Source organism: Parambassis ranga, chromosome 5 (genome assembly GCF_900634625.1).
Source record: "Parambassis ranga chromosome 5, fParRan2.1, whole genome shotgun sequence".
NCBI classification, from domain to species: domain Eukaryota; kingdom Metazoa; phylum Chordata; class Actinopteri; family Ambassidae; genus Parambassis; species Parambassis ranga.
In genome coordinates, this window is record NC_041026.1 from 16,714,493 (window position 1) to 16,733,545 (window position 19,053).

Genomic DNA, 19,053 nt, shown 5'->3' on the forward strand with positions numbered 1-19,053 from the left:
AACCTCACTTTATAAAGTATACTGGGAGGTTTGACATATAGAAAATTCCGTCCATGTGCATCTAAACGATAAGTGCAATATTAAACCCAACAAAGTAAAATAATTCTGCCATTAACTGCAATGCTGACTGTGTGTCCTTAGGGAAAATCTGTCTGTGCCACAGAGCTCCAGTCTGGTCCAAAAACACTATTAAAACACATCACTGAGCCTCAGAGTTGAAAACAGAACAGAAAACAGTCACCACAGATCCAGTGTGTGCTCCTGTCTGCTACACTGGTCACCTGCTCAAGGAATCCTTTTTTAAAAATGGATTTATTAAAAATTTAAGGCTCATTTTTGGTGTGAACCAATAACTTCATCGCAAGAAGATGGAATAGTTGGAGGTTCGTGAGCAGTTTGTAATAGAAACAGGCTAATTGTCACCGTCATGTACCCAGAATGATTAATAGAAGCCAACAAAAAAAACCTTTAGAGGTCTGAATGGTACCTATAACATGAATCCAGACTTTTATCCAGGACGCCAAGGCTCATGTTCTCTGTGGAACAGTTGCTTTATTTTATTTAGATGCTTCATAACTCCTCACTAATGTCATTTTCATTTACATGGTCAGGTTTAGGCATTAAAAATGGGTTACAGTAAGCTTTAAACAGACCCTTTCACACACACTTAAACACATTTTAACTGCAACAAGCTTCCATTTATTTGGTGTTGTGTCATGATGTATGCTATGTATGTATGTATACTATGTATTTACATGACTACAAGAAGGCACCAGGTATGTGAAGATTTCTTTAAGGCAAATAAAACAACCACTTGTCTTAAAGAAATCTACCTGTGTTACTGTTTGACTGGTGAGGATGAGCTGAAATAAGAAGAAATAATCGGCAAAGTACTTTTTCTTCTTTTATTTTGGTAAAATTATTGAAACTGGTAATAATTAAAAAGTTTCTATCTGTGTTTACACTTATTTTACAGGATGTAACAAAAAGTAATGAAGTAGTTAAAGGATTCCATTATTATTAAAAATAAAACATATGCCTTATCTGTGATCTGTGTGGGGTTTCTGTCTCAGCATACAACATGCATGTCGCAATGTATGTCATGTATGTGTATGTATGCCATCTCTGTGGTTTGGCTTCAGCACTACAAAGGGCCAGCTGCGTGTTTCACATCACTGTAACCGCCTGATAACACTGCCTGGTTGTAGACCGTTCCTCAGTATGGCTTCAGACCAACACCGACAAATTCTGATTAATTGTAGCCTGTATGTATGCATCCTCTCTGATGGTCTGTAAAATTACAACATTAGCCAAATTACCCTTTTAGTAATCCTAAATCATTTATTCTGATCTGTTTTTTTTCTGCACTGATGGCTGACAGCTCCCAGGGGACAACCCTTTCTTTTCTCTCACACAGACACACACGCTTTCCTAGAAATATAAGGACTGACTCACCAGGGTACTGCCTGAAGAAACCTTTGGCGCTCCCAAAGTACTGCCACGTCAGAGTTGGATCTCTTTCAAAGTTATCTACAAACACTTTATTCAGCGCCTCGGACCAGTAAACCCCATTCACAATGTCTGGATCTGAGGAGGCAGAGAGGCAGAGAGTAAGGACAAGTAAATTAAACAGTGATAATGGTAGCCTTTCTGGTCCCCATTACGGAGTGCATGGTTGACCTTTGTCCCTTATTGACCCCCTCTGAAGGAGATACAAAGCCTGTGACTAAATTATCCCCTCCCCTCCTCCTGCCGATGAGCCTCCTTTTGTGCTTTGAACAGAGAGTTATGGGGAGTCCATTACAGCCAAACAAAAGCAACCCAAGCAACACAGAAAGAGAGGTGACAACAAGAAGCAGCTACCGTATGAGCAACATCTTTCCACAAAGGTCTGCTGTTGCTTTTTCTTTATGTCTAGCTGTTATCGATCCCCCCCTCCAACTCCACTTCCCTGAGCCTGTGACACTTATGCAGCTCCAGCTACTATTTCTCACTTTCACCACTCACTCTGCAGCTTCCTGCAGTTTAACAAGGCTCATATAATCCTGCAGCAGCGCTCACCTTTGTTGTACATGTTAGTGGGCACCTGCACCACACTGAGGCTCAGGTTGACTGAGAGGTTATTGAAGTGGTCGTTGGGCTCCAGGATGAACTCTCCCCCCAGCTCCACGTTATTGCCCTCCTCGTCCACCTCATTGATCAGCACAGCATTAAAGTACTCGTACTAAGAGAGAGAATACAGCAGGTGGAGTTACTGGAGGTTGGAGTGAGTACTATTATCATATATGCTGTTTTTTAGTTCAGAAATGGAACATTAATGATTGTTATTATGGCAACCTTTAAATGATAAATTCCAATTTTTAAGTCTACTTTAATACAAAACTCATATACACATTCTAAGAAATAGGATATAATTTAATGTTCTTAATCAAACTGATCCTCCTCTCCAAAGAAGAGAGAAACAGAAAATGCTTCCATCAAACCATCTCTGAATCCACTTCAGAAAATCCACAGAGGATTGACTACTGTATGTGTATAAATGGTACACCACATTTGCATATTTTGCACATCTACACATTTGAAGCTTTTTTGCATCTCATTTTACAACATTACACAGCATACTTGGTTTGTTAATGTTAGAGCTAAAGAGCAGCTGAAATGACACACCATAACCATAAAAAGCTTATTAACAAAATCTAGTTCTATAATGTTTCATGCTAATTGTGCATGTTATATATATATATGTATATATATGTATGTATATATATATATATGTATATATATATATATATATATATATATATATATATATATATATATATATATATATATATATATATATATATAGGCATAGTGTTATTATTTTATGACAGGTATGAAAAAATGTATATTATCTTTTAAATTCATAACTAACTCTGCCTGAGGACTGTGAATCATCAGACTTGAATTTCTAAAAAGAAAAAGGGAAAGGTGGAACATAATAAGCATCATCATAATTACAAATTTAATATTGGAAAAAATAATAATTTATCATTGTACCTAATAAAGTTTTTTTTACACATCGTCTCGAGCAGCTCTAAACCTTCAGCCTTACTTCAGTATTTTGCTTCAGGACATCTTCACACAGGAACAACAGGAGCAGGATGCTCATTAGTTGCTGACTCAACCTGACAACCTGAGCTACAGCAACTTATAATTGACTGACACTGAATATACAAGGATGCAGAGGGAAACTAAGTTTCAGTGTGTACATAAAAGACAGCCGTTAGCACTGCTGGCTAAAAAGGCAGAGAAGACTCAGATCTGCGGGTAAATAGTCTGGGCCTCTTAAAGTGAAAGCCAATAGTTTGTCTGTCCTGTCCTTCACTGGCTGCCGCTGCAGAAGAAAGACTGCCTCATCCTGTCTGAGCGGCCTCTCTGTGGCACTCTAGTACTTATTGTCTGCACTGAGAAAGAGAGAGAAGGAGGGAGGGAGGGACGGAGGGATGGGTGATGGACTCCACAGCATCACTCTCGGGGGAGGCCGAGCGGGCATCACCATCAAGCAGCCTCTGACAGCTCATACCACGCCTGAGCAGCTCTCTGACGAGCTGCGGTGGGGCAGAGGGAAGGAGGAGGAAGAAAGAGGGAGGGGAGTGGAGAGAGAAACGTGCACCATCAGCAGAACTGAGTGCTGTAGAGAGCCACGTTAACCACCAGGGTTATTACTGTAGAGCAGGCCATGGGACACTGCAGCTCTCCGAAACGGCCCACTGACTCTTACACCACTGCAGTTAGCTGTAGGCCGTACTGCAGATATCTGCCCTCCATTACAGGTAGCTGGGCCTTACTGTACAACCAGAGTCCAACCTAACATAGCTTTATTCTGTTTAACAGGGCCTGACTCACCTGGCTCTACCAGCTTCACAGAGTCAAAACTCATTCATTCTGAAGGTTTCTCTGCATGTGATGCTGCGGGTCAGGCAGAGGAGACGTCCTGTTTAATGCTCTGTTCTGAGAGCAATTAATTTACAATATTACATGATAATATTATGCATGTTTCTACTCAGTAGCATAGGAGGACTGAAGAGTCACCCAGATATTGATGCTGTTCGGAAGTTCCACCTTCACTACAGGGTTCATAAATTATATGCTTTAAGAGTTGATGTTTCAAATATTTTCAAAAACAAACGAAATGCACAACTTTAGGCCTCTTGTTTGGAAGTTAAGAAGCTAGAAAACATTTAAAAAGATGTTTAAACTGAAGTGGTTTTAAATTCTGCTGGTATGATTTTTATTTATGTGGAAGAAGAGATGAAAGAAAAGTGGAAGAAAATTAAAAAATTGTAGCAATGGCATCTTTTCTCACATTTTTTTTGAAAGAACAAACCCAAACCAAATGAATGAACCCCTGGAGCACAAACCAAGTTACTGTTGCCCTGATCTGCACACCCTTGAACCGCAGACCATACTCAGGGTCAGCGGAAAACATCCGACCATCCTGACACAAAGCAGCTGAGAGAGATAAGAGCAGCAGGCTTATCTCTTAGCTGTGGTCAGTGAAATGGTGCGTGAAAAATGTGTGGTGTCAAAGGAGGCGAGCTTGGCTAAATGATGCCGCAAGGAATAATATCATGACATCACATCATTATCGCAGGTGGATATTGAATTCTCCTTATTATTTTTATGGCCTCTTAGAAAAAGAGTCTGTGTGATAGGCCTGTGATGTTCACCAGCAGCTATCAGCAGGTAGGATGCAAATGTTGAAACAGAATGCATCTATAAAGCTGTTAGATTTTCAGCATATTATTTATATGATGCATTAACTGGTCCTAAAAAAATACAACATACTGTATGTAGACAAATATTTGGTCAAAAAATATAAATGCAACTGTTATAAAACAACAGTGCTAAAATATTTCAGAAAATGTTAGGATAAAAATGTCACATATTATCTATGGAACCCAGCAAGGAAAAAGTGCCTCTAAGAGGAATCTGCTTTACAGAAGCAAAGCCATATAAAGCAGAGAAGAGTTATAGATCTAATATTTATATAATATTTTATTAAATTTTTTAAGGCTTACGGTTAACTTGCCTGGTTGTGGCTGTGTGAACAGCAAAGAAACGGTGCAGGCAACAAGGTGACTGAATGTATTCATATGATGTAAATGCTTCTATTAACTGTAAAGTGCTGCCGTTATTTCAGTGTTTTGTTGCTCGAGTGGGTTTCCAATCTAAAGCCATGAAAGTGAAACAACGCGCCACGCAAAAGAGTTTCATTTATCTTTGTCCACTGGACAGAGCGAGAGAGAGAGAGAGAGAGAGAGAGCAGTAATAAACGCCAGAAATACTGCATTCCCTCTGCAGAGACCGAGGAAGCTCGGTGCGTCCTGGAAATCTGCAATGTGAGCCGCTAAATAACGTCCTGAACAGAAGCAGGACGCATGAGCATATCCTGTGAAGTATAATTACATTTAGACTGGCTGCAGGCCATTTTTTCTTCTATAGATTTTTCCATTGTTAACGCTAGAAATATACTGTGAATACCAAATGTTAACACCAAACTTTCCACTGCGCGCATATTAATCCAAATTTAACCCAACGTGATTGCGTGCGTAAAACTTGAGCGCGCAGCTACACTTAAAACCAGTCCGCGTGAGTTATCACTGTGTGGCGCCTGCAGCCTTCGATGTGTGCGGCATTACTCATCAAAGAATCATTATGTATCAACGCGCTGACAGGTTATCAGAGTGAAGGACGATGCCAGCGCAATTAAAGACTTTTAGGGCCTATTACCCCGCTCTCACCTTGCAGCCGCTCCTCCACAGTTCTCCACAAAAAAGATTCATCCAGGTCTAACACAATACCACATAACCATCTTAAATAATTTGATCCCTCGTTTCTTTTTTTTGCCTCACCTGTAGGTCGGGGTTTTCCTCGTGCTGATGGTGCGCTTCTTCTGCTGCCTCCACCACCCGCTGACAGGAGGAAACACGCTGGTTAATAAAAGCACGCAACGGGCCTATAGCATGCGTAAAAACTGCCTCTACACACCACTCCTATATGTTGGCAAATTAGTTTGAACAACATACCAGCTATATAGTCAAGACTTCCGCAAACTTTCCCAAAGGCTTTACACTCCGCTGCTTTCTGTATTTGTCACAGTTGCTGTTTGCTGCGCCTCTCCATTATTTCCACATCTAACAAATGCCATTCCACTGAAGAGGAACATGATGTGAGCAGTCTGTGCATTAATCTCTGGATAGAGGACACACTAACCAGAACTGAAGCCTGAGTCTCGTCTTTCTTGGCTATATGTAGGCCACTATATGATTGATTTGGTCTCCGTTCACCTAAGCAGCAGTAACTTCTTTAATAGCTCCATTTTGGAAAATGTGCTTGGATCTGTGTTTCCGTGGAAATGCCACCTAAACGCTGCAGTCACGTTCCCCCTCCAGAGCCAGGCAGGTAATTAACATCTGTCACACATGTCAAAATAACTGCTATATCAACACAACCGAGGCTTTTCCGCCGGCTGCTGAGCGGAGGTGCTGCCCAAATTCAATTGACCTCGAGGCCAGTTCTTGTGTCGTCAGCATTTGGAAACGTTTTGAAATAAATTTAATGTTTTCTGATTTAGATGGAGGGGTGGCCCTATATGAATATTTTCCTTTATCAACACCTTCAACATTTTGTAGAGGTCACAGCGTCATTTTTAAACTCGCCATATGAAGGTGTATGACGCGTGCTGGTGGAGCCACTGTGGTGTTTACGCATAAAATTCTTTAATATGAGCTGACTCACCCAGACGCCCTCTTTATTATTAAATTAAACCATTTCATTCAAGTGTAATTTACACCCTGAATTGTCATAAATTATGGTACACATGGGACCAGGCGCAGGGAGATAATGCTTATCATTTCCCAGCAGTCCCTGCGAGGTGAGGTCGCAGACAGGCTGTGAGGCTGACGACCGGAATGACCTGAATACCAGATCACAGACCTGAACATTTAGTCTCTGGGCAATTTCAACTGACTAACCTGCTCAAATTATGGACTAATTAATTGACATATTGTGTTGATGGGGTTGAACTTCATGTTAAATTAAAAAAATTAAAGAACATTTAGCCTGTTCTTATACAAATATTTAACAAACACATCTGTTATCTCACAATACATTACTCTCATTTTAAGCAAATTAAACACAATTCTGTGTCATATTGAAAATGACATTGGTGACATATTTTATGAGATCAGAGATCCAGAACTTACAGGTAGTTTAAGAGGGCCTCTGTTCAGAATCCTATAACCACAACCTGTCTCTCCTTTCTTTCCACCTACCCCCTCAACTTAATTTACACTCACTGAAAACATTTAAAAGAAACTGTACGCACCCTGGTGGCCTCTGCTTTCCTTCTGAACATTTCCTCCATCTTCACAGCCAGGTTTTTGACCAGCTTCACACCATCAATCTCTTCCACTCTGACTGATTTTTCAAATTCTTTGTATTTCTGAAAAACAAAACAGTGTGTCATTGACGTAAAAACAATTGTCGTAAATTGTCGTAAATCTTAGCATTCTCCAAAAAAAAAACCTTGGTCACATGGTTTAACAGTGTCTTCAACGTAATCATCTTGTTCTGTGTATTCTGCAACATATCTGAGCCTCATATTTCCACACTGCATCCACTCCACAGAGGAGGAAGTGTTTACAAGGCTTATAAGCCTCAACATGTTGGCTGACAAGCTGCATGCAGCCAGTCTCAGATGAGAGGCTGATAAAATCCACACTGCAGCACAGAATGACTGATGGTCTTTATCTGGTCTCACTTATTGGCTGCACATGCTGCTTCTTTCTCTCTGATTGGTTGGAGATGGTCATGTTGGGTGGCCGAGGTGGGGGCGGGGCTGGATCTGAAGGCTACGCATGGTAAGAGGGTAATTGAAATGGAGTCAAAGCACAGGAGAAAGATAATAACGTGTCAAGCTTGGACGACTCTGGGTAATGAACTACACTTCACATAATGCTGATTCTGCTGGATGCCCAGGACCTCCAGTGATACAGAACAAAGCCCGCCACAGCCTGGAGGAATATAACATTACATAATCCCACACCTGCCTACACTCACACACACACACTCACACAAGTCAAATAAAAACAAAAAGGCTGATCCTCTCACGCTTTCCAGTCAGCCACAACACACAGACTTCTTTATCTAAAAATAAACTCAAACCATGTTGTAGCACACATTCAAACACATTTGTGTGAACAGGCCACAAAAAAATAACACACACACACACACACACTAGTACATGAGGCGACAAATTACCTACTGAAAGGAAGAGTGTGGGCTTGCAGTGGAGCAGAACACTTCATTTCACGCCTGTCCTCCTCGCCCCAGCACCCCGAGTCTCCACCTCCCTAAACCTCACACCCCTCCAGTCATCAAGTGGAGGTTAAGCCCCATCCATCAAAAACCCTTGATCATGATTATTGATTATAGTAATGACCACTGAAAGAGTGCTGGAAACCTATAGAGCCCCCATGTCCCTTCCACATTTTTTTGCCGAAATCTTAGCGAAATCGGTTAAATCACCATAAAAAGCATCTAATGATCAGCTTTAATGACCAGCCCCTAACGACCCGTCAGTTCCCTCACAGCTCACTGCTTTGTGCTGACTGGCTCTGCACAGCTCTCTCCAGATATGCCTCCATGAACAAGAACAAGAGCAAAATGCTTACATACAGACAAAAAGGAACAAATCTGCAGGGCATATTGCAAACTGTTTTTTTAAACACACAGATACACAATGCGTTTTCACCACACAACTTAAAGCTTATGTCAAGAAATTTCCCCCTGGGATTAATAAAGTACTTCTGATTCTGAAAAAAACTGTTACCTCAGGACAAGAAGGTCCTAGACTTGGACCTTGGAGCCGCTTTCTAAATGCAGTTTGAACACTTTCTCCGTATTTGCGTGGACTTCCTCTGGGGGACCCGCCTTCCTCCCACACTCCAAGACACGCTGCGGTGTTCTTAGGACTAATTCTGCTGCTCTTGACCAAGGTACTGGCCTCAGAGCTGGAGTTGGTACCTGGACGTGGTGCTGTGATAGCCCACAGCTCCTAAAAGAGGAAGGAGAAGGTCAAATGCACAAGCTAAAGAAGTATCACAAACAGATTTACAGTATGTCACCTGGAGGAGGAGAGTAAAAGCTGATGTTGATAAACAGAAGGACAGGGTTCAGGGACAGAAATGATCTAAACAGGAATCATATTGTACATGACTGAGGTGGTGCAGTGAGCACAAAAAATAAACAATCAAGCCAGTTCAAGTCAAATAAAATAATTTGATTCATCCATTAACAAACACACACACACACACACACACACACACACACACAAACACACACACACACAGTGTGGTACAGAGCTGCATGCGGGATTAAACAACTAACTTTATGAATAGTAAAGTACAAGTCCTGTCTATCACCCGAGTACAGCTGCCATGTAAAGTACAGCCGCTCAGCTAACCGTACCTTAGAACCAATCCCAGAAACAAACAGGACCTTTCAGTAAGGCTGCATGGATGTGGAGAGCTCCTGGACTGCAGTGCTTTACATCTCAACCCATTAAATAAAAATAAGCATTATATGCTGATTAAAACATTTTGTATTGCACAGAGATCAGAGGAGTAACAGCGCCCATGACTAACGTCTTCTGCCTGACAGACCCTTTTGATTTTTCTAGACCAAAATTATCAAATGTTAGATGAAGAAAAATAAACATTTTCATTTGTACAGATTTACAGTTGTGAGGGGTCCACAGATTTTTGTAGTATAAAATAAAGAATGTTTTACTCGTCCACATTATCAAAGGTTCACACTCGTAAAGCGTAAAGAGTGACTGACCTAGAGTGATGGTATTATTTTCCTAAATTCCATTTTTTATTCAATTCAATTCAATTTATTTTATTTATATAGTGCATTTTACAATCAGATAAGCCATTGATTCCTCACTTTAAGCATAAAATAAACATTAATTTCATCATTTTAATTCCTTAAATTATAATTTAATTAATCAAATGAATACCTAAGTCCCTTGCATGTACAACCAAATCTATACTGTATTTATTAATTTACAGATGCAAAGCAAATCATTAAAACGCAGTATACACATGCTGTTCATTTTTTCTGCACTGGCACTGTTCATGCTGCAAACCCACACACACACACACTGTACAGTTATTCAGCATTCGAACAGAGGATCTCCTCTGGCTGTTTACTGCACGGCCGCTGCTCTGTGAAACAGACAGTCCACCATTCATCCACCTGAGTGAACTCTGAGCTGGGGCCTGCGAACACAGAGCCCACCTCTGCCATCAGGTGGTCAGAGAGTTGAAGTTTCTGCACAAGATCATCTCTCATTCTCTATAGGTTTCACTTGTTCATCATATCACACCCCCCACACCCACTATCAAACCCAGCTACACTTGTTCAATTTGTCTCCTTGTCGCATTCATATCCAGAGGTGGAAACTCTTGACTCCAGAGAGTTAACTGGAGAGATGAGATGAGAGAGGAATCAGAGCTGTGGTTAATGGGCCGTATCAAGTACACACACACACACACACACACACACACACACACACACACACACACACACACACACACACACACACACGGGGGGGGGGGGGGGGGGGAGAGAGAGAGAGAGAGAGAGAGAGAGAGAGAGAGAAGGGTTCTGTCTCTGCCAAACACACCTGAGTCTCCTCTAAAATAACGCATCAGCATTCAGCTGAGACACCAAAATGTCTCTGCAGCCATTAGAGACAGAATACAGCATTACAACACACAATGTGGGTACTACATGGACATCAGACAAAGAAAAAAAACACAATGATGTTCAAACAAGACTGGGAAATAAGAAGTCTACCTTTTGCAGCAGCTGAGATCCAGAATATTTTGCAGAAATGGATTTAATTTCTCCACCAAACGCTGAGGCCCAAAGCTTCACACTACAACATGAAAAAGACAACAAAAGAATGCTAATTTAAAAACACATCATGAATACTTAAACACCAAATAACAAAGAGAAAACATTAACAGTATGTTGTTGTCCAAACAAACATCTCTTTATTTTTTTTAATCCTTGGTGGTCATTCAGCTTTGTCCCTGATGCAATTAGTTAAACCATAGTTTGTAATTTAGGTTATTATTAAAGCCTCTATTAAACCGTAAATGACTTCTTTTATTGCTTCAACAAGCTGCTGCTAAAACATGAAACATCTGTAAGAAAAAAACTTCTCAAGAACATAAATGCATAACTCTAAAAATTAAGATCAGGTTTCAAACACATTTACAAAATAAAAGGATTTGTTGGGGCTCCGCAGTTTTTTACTGAAATTGACTTATACTAACTAATAAAATCTATCCAAAGAGAACTTGTGTACATTTCAGCTGATAAAAACAATGATGTAAAATTTTAACTAGTTTTGTTTAATATTTTTTTAAGCTGCGCATTAGACATTTTTTACACCAGAAGGAAATCAGGTTGAATTTAATTACATGTGCACAGGTAGTAACTGCATCTCATTTTATTATTAGAGTTTTATTTAAAACTATCAGTATATATGTTCCCAAGAAAAATTTCACGGATAAAAAAACACAAAAAACTATATAGACATTACATCAAAGTGAAGGAATTCACCTGTGAAGCACTAGATTGTTATTTCAGCTGCAGGCATCTGGAAAGAGTGTGAATCTTAAACATTTTTTTAAAAGATTTTTTTAATGTTCTAAAACCAAAAAGTTTAAACACCGAATAAAAAATAAAATAAAATACAATACGATGAAACAATCTTTAATTTTGTAATTTAGCAAACGTGCTTCAATCTGCACACACTGATGTTTGGATTTTGTTTTTAAATCACATTTTTTAATCACGCTGGCATGTGTGCGTGTGAATACCGGCTTGTCTGTAAGGTTTGTGTTAAATTAAACTTGTGGTAATAAAGAAAAACAGCCAGCAAACAAGGTATCTGACCACAAACTGCTCCAGCTGGCTGTTACTTATGTTTGTTTGTTTTTGCCTGAATTAATTAATATAAAATAAACCTGTTTCTAAATGCTGCGCTTGGTGGCTTTATTTCCTGTAAGAAATCACATGTATCAGTTATTTCCAAGTTGAAGTTGCGGAGCCGCTTTTCACTCACACTGACAGAGGGATCCCTTGCTGGGACCCCGCCACCTCTACCACATTCAAGCCGACGAAGATCCAAAGCAGGAAGAAGGTGGTGCTGCACATGTGCGAGAAAAGGATCCTCCAGTTTCCCTGCATGTCCAAATCTATATAATCTGTGGTTGTAGATAGGCTGTGCACAGTAGAAAATCCCGTGCCAGCACCGTGCTGTACTGCTCGACCCCGGTGCACACTTCTCCACAGCGGTGAGCCACTGCCAGCACGTATCCTACTGTATTTGATTGGAGAGAGAGAGAGAGAGAGAGAGAGAGAGTATCCCCTTCCTCCCCCCAGCTGGCTCTCTAGCGCAGGAATCGCGGACCTTCATCCATGGAAACGTGCGGTCTCTTTGTTCGCGCTGAACATCTTGAAGAGGCAGGAATTCATTTCTATGCATCAGATCTGCAGTTTTCCGGATGGATCAGGTGCATGAGCCACTGAGCTGCAGGGACAAATTAAATGCACACACAACACGCTGTTTTCCTCTACTCCCCTGTTACATGCGTCATTTGTGTCGCCTGAGAGCTGCACTGAACTGTTGTAAAGTTGTTGCATTATCGCTGACGCTGCATAATAACTGTACACGCCTGCTGCCTATACCGTCTGAAATCTCCATGCTGCACGCACAAAGATCTCCAACCTGCAAACACACGCCTTTATAACTGACATTATTTCTTGATGACACGAATTAAAATAGGAAATTAGGGAGATTTGTGACAGAAATTGCTTCAGTGGGCGGTAATGAGACTGCAGATATGCGATGAAGACTTCCGCACTGCCAGCAGCGCAATAAGAGAAGAAAAAAGAAACGCTTATGGTGGGAATGGAGATCTGATCAACACACACTGGAGATGATGAACACAAAACAACCAAATGAAGAGAGACACGCATCAATGATGAGGAAAAAAACCCTGTTAACTTTGCGCATTTGTCTATGATTGGCTGAAATCTAATAGCCTAATTAATCACTTCGACTAATGACGTCATGTCTCCCACTAGCAACTTTCACCACGTGGAGCCCATCAGTGAGTAGAATTAGCTCCGCTGCTGTAAGTCTGGCGGAGCAGGCACTAAACTCCTCAGGTTTACGCACACAGTTTGTGCGCCACATCCAGCGCCTGGCACTCAATCAGACCTGAAGATGTCCCCATCGTCCTGTTGCTGATTAGGAAACGATAATGATGTCAAGGCGGCGGCGGGGCCAGTTGATGCAGCACGCCTCCACCCCCTCCCGTGCCACCACCATCACCTCCGTAGAAACCGTGTTTCGACTTGAGGCTTTTATTAGTTTAGTAATTGCATCGTACATCAAAGTTGTGAGGAGCCCGCGCTGCCTGGGACATGCCGATAAGGCGCCAGCAAGCTGGATGACGGACAATATCATCCAGCCCCTTCTCCGACCGGCAATACTGCTCACAACAGCAACTCACAAAGAGTTTTAATTCATTAACTAAATAACAGCAAATACAATCGGTTTACTGTCGTGACGCTGAAGACAGCCCTCCAGGTTTATTGGACTGTAACCCAAGTTCTGCTGAAGTGTCCTTGAGCAAACATTTTCAAAAGGTTTTTTATGCATGAGGATACAAAAGACTTTGTGGATGCATTAAACAATGTCATGACCTCCACCTACACAGTGCAGCAGGTGAATCAAACACCTGTATAAGCTCTGCACTGCAACACATCTTGCTGCAGGCACTGCAGCACTGTGTGTGAAATATATATATTATTAGGGGGACATGGTCTGTTTTTAGCACCAGGAAAAGTTACATTAAAGATTGAGTCCACATACGACCAGGTCTTAGGACCTCTCCATGGTGCTGAAATGTGAGGAAACAGAACAGTGGTGTACAGACATGAAGTTCAATCAGGAAGACTATCCTCACATTTTCATCACTTCTTCCAACTGCCTCTCCCTTTTCATCCTCCTCACACTTCATCTCTCCTTCTCCCTCGCCCATTTTCTCTCTCTCTGTCTCCCACTTAAATCAGGTGGTTAATATAGAGCAATCCAATCCAATCAGCGGCTGGGCCGTCCCTCTCCTGCCCAATCACAGCTCAGCAAAAATCATTTAAAATTTTTTCGTCTCCTCTCTAGCTGTCTTTCAGATCGATTTCAGCAACCCTTCTCCACCCCAAGCACCACCAGTTTCTCAACAGCGCAAGGCCTCTTATCCCCTGCTCTCCAGCTCCTTCACGACCAACAGGACAGGAGATGAGGAGGCTTAAACGTGAATTCCTGTTTAAGCGGCCTTATCTCCTGTCCTTTCCCCCCTTTTGGATGTTGGTCATCGCGTCGGGGTCTAGAACGCAAAGCACATTTCATTCATTCATTCATTGTACTTCAATAAATACTTTTCTCATCTAATCATCTCTCCTGATTGAAATGGATTAATTGTTTAGTAAAACTACAATTTCCATGGCTCAGAATCTACAGACTGTGGAGAAGCTACTGACATAGGAAATATAAATGAGTCTCCACTTGGTGTCCTGTCACCGTTTATTGTTTTGGGAGTTGAACCAGACTGCTGTCGAAACCTCTTGAACTTTTAACCCAAACAGCTGTAATCTGTGTCTTGACTTGATTAAGTATAAACCTCTTAGAAGGTTAAACGTCGGACACCTGTTGTCTTGCTCTCTTGTTAAGTCGCGGGGCTTAACCTCACCTCATGTCCTCAGCTACCACGGATAACTCAATTAAGACGGCTTCCAGCACTCTGCAGCCTGCTGCTCAACCACCATTACATATTCACAACAGTCACATGACACACTCTGATTATTAGTACTAGCTGTTGTTACGTGGACTTATACATGTGCGGACCATTGCCACTGTTAGAAAGCCTGAACACGTTGATATCTTTGCCATCATTTACTTTCAGACATGCTCCTGTGGTGTATTTATAGCACCTCACAGTGATCCTGAGCCCTGACAGCATGTTACATCGTGTTTGTAAATAACAGATTAACTGGTGACTTGTGCAATATTGTTTTGATGTGATCTCCGTGCTGGAACAGGAATGTGTCGTGAGCTTACATACAAGGCTGAACACTGGATAAGAGTGTCTCACTTATTATTAAATCTACATTTTCACCCCAAACCCAGGACTTACTTACTAACATGTGATATTACAGAGTTTAAAAACCAAGCGGACAATCACACAACAAAGAGTTAATTCCATTTAGAGCTTCAGTAAGTCTTACCATTTTCCTGTGAGACAAGCACTTTCTAATAGGGTGCACTTAACTGCAAACAGTGGGTCCTTTTACTTAAAATTTCATTAAAGTGGAACATGTTAACATTGTGCTGCCTGGATATTTCTCACACAATACATATATCAATATACGATTTACAATTTTAGTGGGGAATACCTCTCAAATAGTCACTCATAATAAAATGGCAATTTAATTTTCTATATGTAACATTTTGTGCTTATAGGTAAGATTAGACTTTGCATTGGTCAACATCTGCTGTTTAACATGTGCTCTGTCCTATAAATAAAATAAAAATAAACAAAGTGTCAGAAAGATCCTGTGATTCCTGTGGGTATTTCTCAGAAAGTAAAGCCAGCAGATTTTTTTTGGTACATCCTGAGTGGGCTAATCCCAGCAAAGAACAGTGTGTAGTCATTCGCTGTAAGTGCTTGTACAATCAAGCAAAGAGTGAGGGATCAAGGATGATCATTTGGAGGAATTACTCTTTGGTAATACCAGGGGGATTTATTCTTAGACTTCAGGCATCCAGTCTCAGCTGTCACACCAGAGAAGAGATTGATATTGAACATCTAGACAGCTCCAGGTGAAGAACAGACCGCAGCTTTGCCTCCATGCAGACTTCTGTATTTTCACCAAATGCTTCCCTCTACCTGGGTCCGCAGGGGGAGCCCCCTCTGTCACGCACCGGCTTCATCATTCTCTCCATCATCATGGCCATTTTCACCGGTCCGGCCATCATACTCAACGCTACAGTGATTATTGTGTCTCTCATGCACAAGCAGCTGAGGCAGCCACTCAACTATGCTCTAATGAACATGGCTGTGGCTGATCTGGGCACAGCCATGACTGGAGGAGTGCTGTCTGTGGTCAACAACGCCCAGGGGTACTTCTCCCTGGGCAGGACAGGCTGCGTGATGGAGGGCTTTGCTGTGTCCTTGTTTGGTGAGTTCACAGTTTAGGTCAAAAAGTTTTTTAACAGCTTATTTTCTAAAAAAATGTATATTATTTCTTTTTTGGTCCTGTTTTTCCTGTTAACAATTAACTGCATGACTACTTCAACAACAATAAAACTTGTCTCCCTGACTTGTCGGCAGGTATCGCTTCTCTGTGCACAGTTGCTCTGATAGCAGTGGAGAGGATGTTTGTGGTCTGTAAGCCACTGGGGCAGATAACCTTCCAGAAGAAGCATGCCTTTGGAGGGATTGTGGCATCGTGGCTGTGGTCCCTCACATGGAACTTACCTCCACTGTTCGGATGGGGTCGATATGAGCTGGAGGGTGTCGGGACATCCTGTGCACCAGACTGGCACAACAGAGACCCCACCAATGTCTCCTACATCCTGGCTTATTTTGCAGTGTGCTTCGCTGTTCCTTTAGCCGTGATCCTGGCATCCTACACAAAATTAATGTGGACATTACACCAGGTAGGTTCTATAGTTAGCAATCAATATGGCAGCTTAGGATTTTACTGTAAAAAAAAGTAGTAGCCTATATATGTTTAAAAGAATGTTAGTACAAATACAAATATTATTATACTAAATCTATGGTAGTTATATTTTCTTTTTGCATTTTGATTTTTGCATCATCTTGAATATTTTTCTTCATAATTGGTTTTAAATATTGTACACATATTTGTTTAGTTTAAAGGTAGGGTAGGAGATTTTGAAAACTCAGTGAGAGTCAGCCAGATTTTCAACGTAAACACACGTTCTCTCTGAGCTCACCCCAAAGCCACGCCTCCCAACCAGTCTGTAACTGGTTTGCGCAGAGCAGGAAGAGAGTGACAACCAGCCAACTATATGCGCAGGGGCACCTCGTAGGATTGGCTGATGTTTTTAGCATTTTATAGCTTCCACAGATGATTAATATTCTTTGTTTTAAAGTTAAACTGCCGAACTAATCGGTTGCTATCGGATTGTAAAGAGAAGTTACACCAATTTAACAAAAAGTGCATCAGAATGAAATCTCCTACCCTACCTTTAACATGAGGTTTCTGAAAGCATGTCTACTTTTAATCAATGAGCTATGTATAATTTCTATTGCTACTCTTACCAAAGTAGAAGATCAATACTTCTTCCACTACTTGTTGATGATGCAGAAGGTAGATGCAGAATAATGTTGCACTTTTAATCATGAAAATGTGCAGGCAAGATGATCATTCCTTCAGGCCAGTGGTTTTGAATGACTTTCTGTTTTGCAGGTATCTAAGATGGCCTGTGTGGAGGGTGGAGCAGCAGCTAAAGGAGAGATGAAGGTTGCCTCTATGGTGATTCTGATGGTGCTGACATTTCTGATCAGCTGGCTGCCTTATGCCTTCCTGGCTATGCTTGTGGTCTACAACCCTGATGTGAAGATTAATCCGCTGGTGGGCACAGTGCCTGTTTACCTAGCTAAGAGCAGCACCGTGTATAATCCCATCATTTACATCTTCCTCAACAAACAGGTGAATGGGACCACACCACAGGAATATGGACTTTGGCCAGACCAACACATCATCACCACCTAGTGGTAGATAAAAGGCATTACACATAATAATCATCTATTGTATTAGAGGCAAAATATTTTTTTTATTTTTTTTTTATTTTAGATACTTTAGTAATCCCAGAGGGAAATTGTTTAAGGCTGCTGCCAAGCAGTGTCATACAATGACTAGCAAGGCGCGCCACAGGCTAGGGTGAAGTGTCATGCCCAAGAACACACAACAGTGACTAGGGAGGAGTCACTGTTAGACATTATGTATTATTATATATTTAATAGATTTAAGACATTATACTATGTCAGTAACGTTTTTGGTTACTGTTTGGTTTTAGGCTATTGAAATCAGAACAGCTTTAAAGGATGTTTGTAATCACTTAAATGCGTCAAATCCTGAGAAGTCATGTAATCTAAAAGAAAAACATGCATTTGTTTTATAGGTCCTCTTTAATTATCTCCGAAGACACTTTGGTGAGGGTGATGATGCGTTCACTGCCTGAAAACAGAATCAGTGCAGGAGTAGAGCGAGAAACAAACAAAACTCCATTTACTATTCCACTAGCTCCGGCTTGAAGTAAACACATCAGCCAGACTTACCGGGCAGAGCTGTTTCCCTGGAAAACAGGATGGATAGCTGTTGGCTGAAAGGTGGAGACAACCAGAACCTTTTCGATGAACCATGTTTAGTCTTGCCGAGGCTCTCCTTCCTGGCCTGTTCAGCGAGCCAAAGTCATGTCTCTCATCCAGCAGAATAGCATACAGGTTGATTGTTTAGCGTGTAGGTTAATCAATTAGCATACAAGTTAATTGTTTAGTGTGCAGGTTGATCGATTAACATGAAAGTTGATTCTTTAGCGTGCAGGTTGATCGATTAGCATACAGGTGGGTTGAGTTCAATTACAGACAGGTAACTACTTCTTCCTCTCTTGTGGGACTGAGGGAACTTTGACTCACTAGCGTACCTAGTGGTACAAAGTGGTATTACATGTAAATATGTACAACAAACTGTTTGACTGTGTATTTTTGTGTTTTTTGGCAGTTCCGTAAATATGCTGTGCCTTTCCTGCTGTGTGGGAGGCAGCCATGGGTGGAGGATGAGCTATCAGAGGCAACAACTATGGAGGGTACAAACAAAGTGTCTCCTTCGTGA

At 41.3% G+C, this 19,053-nt stretch overlaps 2 protein-coding genes across 2 annotated transcripts in view; one reads left to right on the forward strand and one right to left on the reverse strand.

Annotated features, from left to right (window-relative positions):
- Positions 1–12,315, reverse strand: part of cacna2d3 (calcium channel, voltage dependent, alpha2/delta subunit 3) — a 28,178-nt gene extending 15,863 nt beyond the window's left edge. Inside the window, exons 1-7 of the mRNA XM_028406060.1 lie at positions 12,191–12,315; positions 10,912–10,993; positions 8,879–9,103; positions 7,373–7,489; positions 5,898–5,957; positions 2,062–2,224; positions 1,456–1,587 (exon numbers count right to left, since the gene is read on the reverse strand). Coding sequence (XP_028261861.1) covers positions 1,456–1,587; positions 2,062–2,224; positions 5,898–5,957; positions 7,373–7,489; positions 8,879–9,103; positions 10,912–10,993; positions 12,191–12,315 — 904 coding nt within the window. The remainder of the gene's footprint in view (positions 1–1,455; positions 1,588–2,061; positions 2,225–5,897; positions 5,958–7,372; positions 7,490–8,878; positions 9,104–10,911; positions 10,994–12,190) is intronic.
- A 3,725-nt stretch (positions 12,316–16,040) lies between these two features.
- Positions 16,041–19,053, forward strand: LOC114436444 (parapinopsin-like). Its single transcript, XM_028406715.1, has 4 exons — positions 16,041–16,371; positions 16,524–16,852; positions 17,629–17,871; positions 18,943–19,053. The coding sequence occupies exons 1-4, from the start codon at positions 16,041–16,043 to the stop codon at positions 19,051–19,053; spliced, it is 1,014 nt and encodes a 337-aa protein (XP_028262516.1).

What these genes read in the sequence shown, in the direction of transcription:
- LOC114436444 (XM_028406715.1), top strand. Translation starts at nt 16,041, where the DNA reads ATGCAGACTTCTGTATTTTCACCAAATGCTTCCCTCTACCTGGGTCCG. An exon ending in CTTTGCTGTGTCCTTGTTTG is followed by an intron (nt 16,372 to 16,523) that starts GTGAGTTCACAG and finishes ACTTGTCGGCAG; the next exon opens with GTATCGCTTCTCTGTGCACA. An exon ending in ACATCTTCCTCAACAAACAG is followed by an intron (nt 17,872 to 18,942) that starts GTGAATGGGACC and finishes GTTTTTTGGCAG; the next exon opens with TTCCGTAAATATGCTGTGCC.